Source organism: Taurulus bubalis (genome assembly GCF_910589615.1).
Source record: "Taurulus bubalis genome assembly, chromosome: 1".
Lineage (NCBI taxonomy): Eukaryota > Metazoa > Chordata > Actinopteri > Perciformes > Cottidae > Taurulus > Taurulus bubalis.
The window spans coordinates 28,071,042-28,081,450 of NC_136589.1; the positions used below are offsets into that span (position 1 = coordinate 28,071,042).

Genomic DNA, 10,409 nt, shown 5'->3' on the forward strand with positions numbered 1-10,409 from the left:
GTCTATTATCACATATTACTTTTGCGTTATAGCCATACTACCAACTACGAAAACTCAGTTTCATCTTTTCTCCCACACAGGAAAATCCCCTGAATTATTTGTGAACCATCGGCATCAATCGAATGAAGCTGGCATGAAATTGTTGCATTTTTGTTGCTTTGTGGCTTTCTCAAGCCCCTTCACAGATAGAGTATAATGAGGCTCCAGTAGAAATGGAGAGGCTACTTTAGATAAAGGAAGGGTCAGAAAGGTGTGTAAGACTCTGCAATATAGTGGAGCATTTTGACTTCATGGATACTTTTGACATGTTTTAAGAAACGGAAGATTTGTGCATTATAAATGCATTTTCTTTGTTACAGAGAGCTTAGCATTAGGTGGTGGTCTTATTCATGACATGTCTCACAGACCACCAGGAACTCAATATACACATAACTCACACCACTGAGTCAACTATTTATTGAAATTAATTCATGATTATACAGTAGTAAACTTCTGATTACTAAGGACTTTTATATTCATTGTTAGAAATATATAAATCATTTAGGTACATTTATTTTTAGACCAAATAGAGATGGTGACCAATATTGTATTTACATGTACAAGTATATATTTATTTTATGGCTTTAGTGCAATAGTATCAAAGAGTGCACTTTTGTGCAAAGTGAGAAACAGAGAAAAGACAAGCCATACATGCATTCTGGTTTCTTGTCAGCTGTACAGTGAAAATAAATATGTCTCTTAAGAGGTGTGGTGCTTTCAAATATACCATTTTTAAACATGAGTACGTGAAGCACATTTTGACATGCAATAAACACATTCTTTGGACAAACACATTTATTGTGGTGAATCTTTGATTTTGAAGTTCAAATTTGAGATAATTGGCTGAAAAGCTTTAACTGGTTGTGAAATAGATACGTATGCTTCCTGTCAATGAGCTGGGGAATATAGGTGTTAAGTATAGTTTATTGTCTCGCATTTATCAGTTTAGACTGGTGTACATTTGAGGACTAATAATGGTCAAGTTTTACATTAAATGAAGATGGATACACAGAACTTAAACGGGGTCAGAAAAAGGAGAACATTAAACAGGGTCACGACACCATTTACGTCATATCCGGTTTATTTTTTTCAGCTGCCGCTGAAGTTAGCAGTTTCACTGCTACAGTGAGATAAGTAAAGTAAATACGGACCTTTGACTCTCGAGGACAGTGGCTCAATTTGTGCAGCTCAACGTCCGCTGTGTACCAGTGAGAATTAAACATGTTTTCCCTGTCAATGACTGTCCAGCCACAGGTAAGAGAACAGGAGACGCGAGGCCAAGCTAACGTTAGCACTGTTGTTGTTTTGGTCTTTGGCTTGCTAGCAGATAAAGCTAAATTTACCGCGCTCTCTCAGGTGACCTCTGTTGACCCTTTGTTACAGTTTGAAAGACCTTCATGTTCACGTGAGTGGACGGTCTGTCAACAACGTTGGCGTTATCGTTCTGTTTACCCGTTATTAAATAAATACCTTTGGAATATGTTTCACCTGACGCCAGCTGAGTCAGTGTGTCCTGACCTGAGACTGCGTCAATGAGCGTTATACAATACAATACAATAACGCCTAATAATAATATCACCTTGATATATATATTTTTTTCAATTTAGAAAAATAACTGGCGTGTAAGCTTGATTTACATCATGTTGACTTTGTAACACCAGCTCCCCGACTTCATGTGCTCACAGGTGACTGTCCCTCTTAGCCACCTCACCAATGTCCTCCACTCTCTGAAGAGCTCAGTGGGCTGCCGCAGCAGTGCCCCCTGCAAATCAAGAAAGCACAAGGAGCACACCTCAGACTCAGAACTGCACCGCACAGAGGTACACATTCATTAGATGTAATCTGTAATTGCTGCATCAGATGCATGTGATATTCTAAGTCCAAGTGTTTAACAAAAACCTGTTCCACAAGAACCTTGTGAGGAATATAAATTAACTAATGATATAATGTGTATGTGCAGCCCATGTGGAATCTGCGTGAGCTTGGCTTATCAGACCTGGGAGCACAGCAGCTGGATAAGCTGGTGAACAGTGTGTTACCACGCTTAAGTCCACAGGAGACGCCACTTCGATTGGGTGGACAGACCGCCTGGAGGACCTCACATCTTTCTACGCACTCCTTTTACTACAATAAGCATGGTGAGAATGTACATCGTTGTTATGCACATGTCTCCCAAACTGGAAATAGTACTACTTAAATAAGTGTGCCTGTGGCTGGTGCTTTTGCCTGCCTCCTCATCATATCTCAGGAATGACCACAACATGCCAAGATCGAACATTGTGTTTCACTTGACTGCATCGCATTTTTTTGGATTAGTTTAGTTACTAGTTAACCATCTTAACAAGTATTTAGTGCCTATGCTACCACTTTTTTCCCAGGTTATCTCAGAGTTAACAGTTGCGCCTTCTTCTCTGTTCCCAGGCTTCTCGTGTGGTGCAATGCCCATGTCTTATTCCAGGCTGCTCCCCATGCCTCTCCAGTCTGTCTGCACAGAACTTCAACACTGGCCCGGTAACTATAGTAATAATACTATGAGTAATATTTTATTACTAATCCGACGCTTTGCATTCAGTTGTTCCATATTAATTACTAGAGTTGGTTTGTATGTTTGACAATTATGTAAATTACGTTACTGAGAGAGTAACAAATCCCAGTTAATTGTCAGTATTATCTGTGGTGGCCTATTTTTACATGTACATTGTACAGTAGATTTACAATGTTTATGTTAATCTTGTTAAATTATATGCTGTGGAAACATGGTTAGCTTTGTAATCTATTTAAACATCATATGCTTACCTCACATTTCAAGTGTGGGTTCCAAACAGAGGCTTTAAAACTTTAAAGAGCAAAACCAGACGACTGCAGTCAGCCTCTGACCGCTCCCTGGACTCTGAGGGGTTCACTCCATCTTTTATGAAGGTACGTACTAGAGATGTTCACATGCTTGAGAATATCCTTCAGCATGTAAGCTTTATGCTTAATGTGCTTATTATATTTAGCATATCTTTGACGTGTTCATTGTAATAAGCATGTTAGAGATACAGTTTAATGAATTTGCCTTTAGCCTTAGCAACAACACTTTCAACTGACTAGGCTCTTGAGTAGAAAATGCACCAGATCACTGTTGTTGTTTTTCTCTACTGTCTAGTCAAATAGAAACTTACATGGGCATGTCTTCCGTCTTCTGCTCACAAGAATTGAGTAAAACTTGGAAATTGCTGTTCTGCCTAGCTCAAGTCACCAACAGCCCTATAATCTTCATGGCTGAAATAGACGTTTTTTTTCATAATTATATAGTTATGCAGCTGTGTTATCTAAGTAATAGGCTCCTCCAGCTGTTCGGCCAATGCAGGAATCAAAGAATAAAAGCAGAGCGTGTGCACCGTAAGTTTTGAGGCCTACACATCGTGTCCAGTGTGATGGCCTCGAGAGTGACGGTGTGATTAAAGTGAAGGCGTATTGTGGCTTTGTGAATACTGCTGACCAGTCTTACCGTGTGCTGCAGGGTTTCCTAACACGTGACAAGGGGATAGAAGTTGAAAATCTAGACAGTCTGGTAAAGAACAAGAGCGTACCCGAGGAGCATCAAGATGCCTTCAAGAGGGGTTTCGCTGAGGGTTTCCTGAAAGCCCAAGTCTTGACACAACGCACACAAGGCAAGTTTTAATACTAACCAACTCTAATTGAGTCACATGATCGTTATTCCATTATAAGCATCAAACATGGCTGATGTATAGTTTTTGTGCTCCAAATTTTCAGAATCTCTCAGGAGGACTCGTCTAATCTTGCTGGTGCTACTTCTTGTTGGGCTCTATGGCATCTCCAAGACCCCTTTCATATCGGGTAAAGGCTCCTTTTCTACTCTAAAACTGCTTTTAATTTCTTTTCTCACGGGAAATCCCCTCTAATATGTTAACATGTCAAAATGTGAATGTCAATAATAAAGCTCAGTATTTGCCTGCTAAACTATATATGCATCTTGAACATAAAGAAAAGAACTAAGCTTGGTATAACTGAGCTATGTTCTGCTATTTGCAGGCAACAATAACAGCATATTCTAACCTGCAGTATTGAATTACTAATATATGCGATCAGTTGTGGGTCTTAAATAATCCTCAGTAACAGGCAGTGTTGTGTGAGTTTATTAACTGTGCCATGCAGTGTGATTTCGAACTTTAATCTAACCATTTTGGATAGTACGGTTCCGAACCACATCAGGCCTGGACTCTGCAGTGGACCCTGTCCAGGTGAAAAATGTGACATTTGAGCACGTCAAAGGGGTAGACGAAGCGAAGAACGAGCTGCAGGAAGTAGTGGAGTTCCTTAAAAACCCAGAGAAGTTCACGGTCTTGGGAGGAAAGCTGCCAAAAGGTATCGCTATCTCTCACCGTGCATTTTCTTCAACTCTGTTCAGATCTTGTTTTTGTATCCCTGTCTCATTCTTCGTTATCCCTTTCTCCTCGCCTTTCTCTACTTTAGGTGTTCTACTAGTTGGTCCTCCAGGGACTGGGAAGACTCTACTGGCCAGAGCGGTGGCAGGGGAGGCAGATGTGCCATTCTACTACGCCTCCGGGTCCGAATTTGACGAGATGTTTGTTGGAGTGGGAGCCAGCCGCATCCGGAATCTTTTCAGTGGGACTTTTAAAAAATTGCTTTTTCCTTCTCCTGATACAAGGGCTGCATGATTGTGCAACAATTTACATTTATTAACTCCTTCTAGTGGAGAAATGTCATTCAAACATCAAAACGTTCTGCTCAATTAGGACATGCCCACTGTTATTTTCATCAGTCAAACCTTCCATACTTATATTAAATATATATAATAATCATTGTTTTCACCCTTTTCTCTACTTTATTTATACTTTGAACTTCAAACTTTATTCAAACTATAACTAAACGATATAGTCAAACTACAAACAATATTCCACATCTTTTATACATTATTGGTATTTTCAACTTTTAAAGCTAGCAATAGTACCACAAGTCTTCAAATGTTGTAGAAGGCTGCAGCTGGAATCTTAACTAGGAGGATAACGTTCGAGCATTTAAAAAAAAAAGTTTTAGCTTCCCTCCGTTGTATACCGATCCATGTCAGATCAGAATTGAAGGTGCCTCTGATTACTTAAAACACTGTAAATGGACACGCCCCTTCCCACCGGCCTGATCTCCTCAAACCTTATACTCCAAGCAGGATTCTGCTTTTATAATATAAAGTGGAAAGAAGTCACCAGGCCAAAGGGCCTTCTCCCATCATACATTTCATTTTAGGAAATAACCTCCAATTGTGATTATGTCTCTCACTCTAACTCTCACGCTTCTTTCAACTAAGATTCATTCTCCATTCCGACCTTAACTTGCTCCATATCTGTCATACTTTAGGAGTACAACTTTTAAACATTATGGGTATTTTTTTACTTTTGGAGCCAGCAATGCAGTTTAGCGTCAGCCTGTCAGTATTCAGCATTCCTTAATTGCTGTGCTGAATATTGTGGTACATGTGTTGATTTATACATTTGTCCTACTGTTGTTTTCTAGGGGAGGCTAAAGGCAATGCTCCTTGTGTGATCTTCATTGATGAGCTAGACAGTGTGGGTGGGAAAAGGATTGAGTCTCCCATGCACCCTTACTCCAGACAGACTATCAACCAACTGCTTGCAGAGATGGATGGGTAATCTCTCAATGTATCTGTTGCATTTTTACAGTTTATGAATGCTTTGAGTAAGATGTTGTTTTCATTCAGGTAAACAGCACATTTGGCTGTTTGGTGGGGATATTGCAATATACTGGTATTGAAAATTAAATATTACTGTCGTGTTTATAATACACACGATTATATTGTGTAAATAATCCACCTCTCAAAGCAAGGATTAGTTATCTAAGTGTGGCCCACAGTTGACTTATTCAACTACAGATAATAATGAAAAGTCTTTCTTCATTTGTGTATACAGTACAGGTAAACACAAGAATAATCAAAGTACTGCATTGTGGCTCAAAATATGAATAGGGAGTTGAACATTTCTGCGGTTTGAAACAGAAACCGAAAGCAAGAGGAGAGCTGCAGCATTGCAAACACTGACCTGTGCTATTATGTTGTAGGTTTAAACCAAATGAAGGCGTGATCATTATTGGAGCAACCAACTTCCCAGAAGCCTTAGATAAGTATGTTTGCCTCTGTGTCTCTTCCTATCAGAATGTCAGAGCTTAAAACGCACATTTACGTCCAGCTTTCGTTGATAATAACAAAGACTGGACTCAAACCCTGAGGTGGTTTTGGATGCAGTGATCCAGATGCTGACAGTGTCAGCCCTTTTCTAACCAGTTGATCTTCTTCTTTTTTTAGTGCCCTGATCCGCCCAGGACGATTTGACATGCAGGTGACTGTACCCAAACCAGACGTGAAAGGACGCACAGAGATCCTCAACTGGTATCTGAAGAAGATTAAAATGGATCCAGGTGTGAGATTAGAATCTGCTAATCCTGAATAATTATAACAATATTTTTCTCTCAAATGTTTTGTTATGGTATGTGATATTTTAACCACTGCGAGACAGAACTAACAATAGTTTGTATGCCTAGGTTTGGGGGTCTGACACTAAGCACACGAGCGCAGAGCATTGGTCTTTTTTAAAGTTAACATCATTGGCTGAATGTTGACTTACTTTACTTACCCAGTCCGAGGCCTGAACTGATCTTTGTTTATGTTGCGTGTTATCTCTGCAGCTATTGAGGCCAATATCATTGCCCGGGGCACAGTGGGCTTCTCTGGCGCTGACCTGGAAAATCTAGTCAACCAGGCTGCCCTGAAGGCAGCAGTGGATGGCAAAGACATGGTCACCCTGAAGGAGCTGGAGTTTGCTAAAGACAAAATCCTCATGGGTGAGTAATTAGGAAGATGTAATAGTTGGCAAAGACAGACCCCTTTCTTGTTTCCCAGTATTTGTTAAAATATAAATAATCTTTCAACTAAACCTTACCCTGATTTTTCTGTTTTCATCTTGCATGTCAATGGCTTCCTTTTTTATATAACTAGGTTCACTCTAAGTCATTTTGAGAATGTAGCTATAACTTAATTCATACCTTCTTTTCTTTTCTTCAAGGCCCTGAGAGAAGAAGTGCAGAAATAGACAAGCAAAACAAGCTCATCACAGCGTACCATGAATCAGGCCATGCAATCGTGGCTCACTACACCAAAGACGCCATGCCGATTAACAAGGCTACTATCATGCCCAGGGGCCCCAGTCTGGGACATGTAAGGAAACCGTGAGCTTGTAAACTAAATGGTTAAACTTTAACCGTTAAAAGTTTTAATACCAGGTCCAGTGCAAACTGCCAATACTTTAAACTGTACATCCTCTCATCCCATTTTTAATTTTCTCAATGTGTCTCGTCAGGTGTCCATGCTCCCAGAGAACGATCGCTGGAGTGAGACTCGCTCTCAACTGCTGGCCCAGATGGACGTCAGTATGGGCGGCCGTGTAGCAGAGGAGATTATATTTGGCCATGAGTACATAACAACCGGTGAGACAGAGTTCCTAAAAAGGTTTTGATATGAGGGGTAGAATGTAGAAAACTCTTGATTCTCTAAAATGAGGAAATGGTTGGAATTTGTATAGGCTTAATGTGTCTTCTTCTCCAGGTGCATCAAGCGACTTCGATAGTGCCACAAAGATTGCTAAAATGATGGTGACCAGATTTGGAATGTGTGAAAAGGTAAGCTAATTTATGGGACTTAAAAAGGGAAGGCTGTTCATAGAGGTTGCCCAACGACGCTCCAGCTATAAATAAGTGACAGACTTTGCATTACATTTCGCACTGTAAACTATATTGGAAATCATTTCTTCAGAAAGCCGTTCTCCACTCCGTAAAAGCTCCAAAACCCTTCAAAGCGTCATTCTTTTTGGCGATAGGGTTTGAAAATGTTGGCTAAACCTTTTCTGTATCCTGGAACAGCTGATTTTGCAGCAAGCAAACCCATTTTCAATTGTCTACTGGCCTTATCATGCTTCAAACTATCGTTATTATATCGGCCCTTAAAATCCACTATCAGTCGACCTCTAGTTAATAGTATTTGTACTGCGAATGCTTTGCAGTCTACAGTTTCGCTATACTTGTATGTACATTGATGTGTTTGTGTCCCCTTCCTGTCTCCCAGTTGGGTGTGATGACCTATACTGACATGACAGCCCAGAGCCCGGAGACACAAGCAGCGGTGGAGCATGAAGTCAGAGTATTATTGAAGGTCTGGTTGATGCTAAACAAAAAACAACTCAGCAATTCAACCAAACCTTTTTTTCTTACCAACTTCTCTCTTGCTGTCCCCAGAACTCTTATGAGCGTGCCAAAGTCCTGCTGAAGTCTCATACCAAAGAGCACAAAAACCTGGCAGATGCTCTACTCATGTATGAGACACTGGATGCCAAAGAGATTAAGCTGGTCCTGGAGGGCAAGGCCCTGGAGACAAGATGAAACTTGCAAGCACAGCAACAAGCAGAAGGTAGCAACAGGGGGAAGGGGTCGGATTTGTAGAGCTCAGGGGTCATGGAAGGAGGGATGGACTCAATTCATGAGCAGAGAATCTGAGAAGTCATGGTCTGCATTCTCAAAGTCTCTGGATAAGTGCTCATGTGGGACTATGTCGTACATCCTCACACTGTCCTCACTCTTCGTGTAATATTCCCAGAGAGGTCATTCTGTCATGTTACAATTAAACATAGCTTTCCTGTGTCACAGGTTAACGGGTTAAATGTTAAGGAGGTTGCTCAGGTCACTTAATCAGTTGCTGGGAGGAGATAATACATTAATGTAATTATGCACCTCAGACAGAAAAGCTGCATGTTAAATATTGTTAATTGTTGAAAAAGGAGTTGAAATTTGTTTAAAATCTGTTTAGACCTGTCGATGGGGAAATGCTGATCTTCAGCCCAAAGAGATCCCGTGTAATCATAATAACACTTTAACTAAATATCAACTCCTATTTGTCACTTGTCTTCCAGGGTTTGTGTTCATATACTATTAGTCTAGTATATCTTCAAGGTCAGTCGGCGCTCTCCACTTCTAGCTTGCGTGTCTCGTAGTTAAGCACCAAGAAGTGTCACAATGGCGTGCTGCTCTTTGACGTTCCATCGGATTCTTTGTGTCTGGAATGATTGGAGGATCATATATTTTGTCTACACTCTCCTGTCCCCCTCTGCATATGTCCCTGTTACTTGTTTTAAATGGTGGCCTTTTGGGGAGTGTATTGTTAAGTGTTTTTTTTTTTTTTTCTTTGTTTTAAAGGAGGAAGTATATAAACTTGAACTCAGCACTTTGGATATGAAGGTGTATAAATTGACAATACACTTGTGCTCTCTTCATGTAATATATTTAATTTATGCTGCGTGTACAGACCGAACAATTACTGATGCTCAGCTTTTAACTTTAATGTTTTAAAGTTGCAATGTTGGCCTAACAACAGCTATTGTTTGTTGTCTCCTTTGTCATTATTTCAAAGCAGAGATATTTCTCACATCTTGTGCTCTATACCTTTCTGTTTTGACACATTTTGTGCAGTGGAAGAAATATGCCAATCTTGAATGTCTACTGGCACTGCTTTATGTATAAAAGAAGTTAAGCTGTATAATTGTAAAGTGAAATTCTTGACTCTAAATATGATATTTCTTCAACACAGATTGTGGGTAGAAACATGCAGGTATGCCTCTTAAGATTTTCAAGTGGATAGTTGCAGCAGCAGTGTGTCATCCACATTTTTATTTTATTTTTACATTTAATTGAAAGTATAACTCATGTCAAGATTACCACCAGCATATGTACTTCATGTTGTTCCCTTTTTCTTTTTTTTTGCTTCAAATTGAGACACAATTTCTTCAGTTTATTGACCTTTTATCCATGTTTAGCTGTATATATGATTGGGATGTAATGGGAGCATTGTATATAAATGTATAGTAATGCTTTTATGCTGAGAACACATTGAATGGCTCTCTGCTGTTGATTGACAAAATCTCTCAACAATGTGATGGATGTGGTTCATGAATGTTTGTGCAGCCGAGATAAATAAAACGTAGCCCAAATAATGTGTTTTGGTGTATTGGGTCTGTGAGTTGGAAGATTTATTTTTATAATTATATAATTAAGCAGCACTTTATTACAAATTAGACAATTCTGATGTCAAAACAGACTAGATTAAAAATATTGTTTAGTTCAACACTTGATACACAAAACAAATGATCACAATAGTATTAAACTCAAACTGAAGTTAAAACAATGAATTATACTAAGGTACAAAAAAAATCAATAGTATATTATTGGTGTGTGTTTTGACCAAAAATGTTACATAGTGGCCAAACAGTGGAATAACAAGAACCTCGACATAC

At 39.5% G+C, this 10,409-nt stretch overlaps 1 protein-coding gene across 1 annotated transcript; it reads left to right on the forward strand.

Annotated features, from left to right (window-relative positions):
- Positions 1 to 1,260: 1,260 nt before the first annotated feature.
- yme1l1b (YME1-like 1b) lies at positions 1,261 to 10,099 on the forward strand (the record flags this gene model as incomplete). Its single annotated transcript, XM_079233018.1, has 18 exons — positions 1,261 to 1,293; positions 1,701 to 1,859; positions 2,000 to 2,177; positions 2,461 to 2,550; positions 2,849 to 2,958; positions 3,545 to 3,695; positions 3,799 to 3,882; positions 4,237 to 4,410; positions 4,519 to 4,671; positions 5,575 to 5,707; positions 6,136 to 6,198; positions 6,380 to 6,492; positions 6,760 to 6,915; positions 7,137 to 7,288; positions 7,431 to 7,557; positions 7,676 to 7,749; positions 8,192 to 8,278; positions 8,362 to 10,099. 18 exons carry the CDS (start codon positions 1,261 to 1,263, stop codon positions 8,503 to 8,505), a joined length of 2,181 nt encoding a protein of 726 aa, XP_079089144.1. The 3' UTR covers positions 8,506 to 10,099.
- Between the last annotated feature and the right edge of the window lie 310 nt (positions 10,100 to 10,409).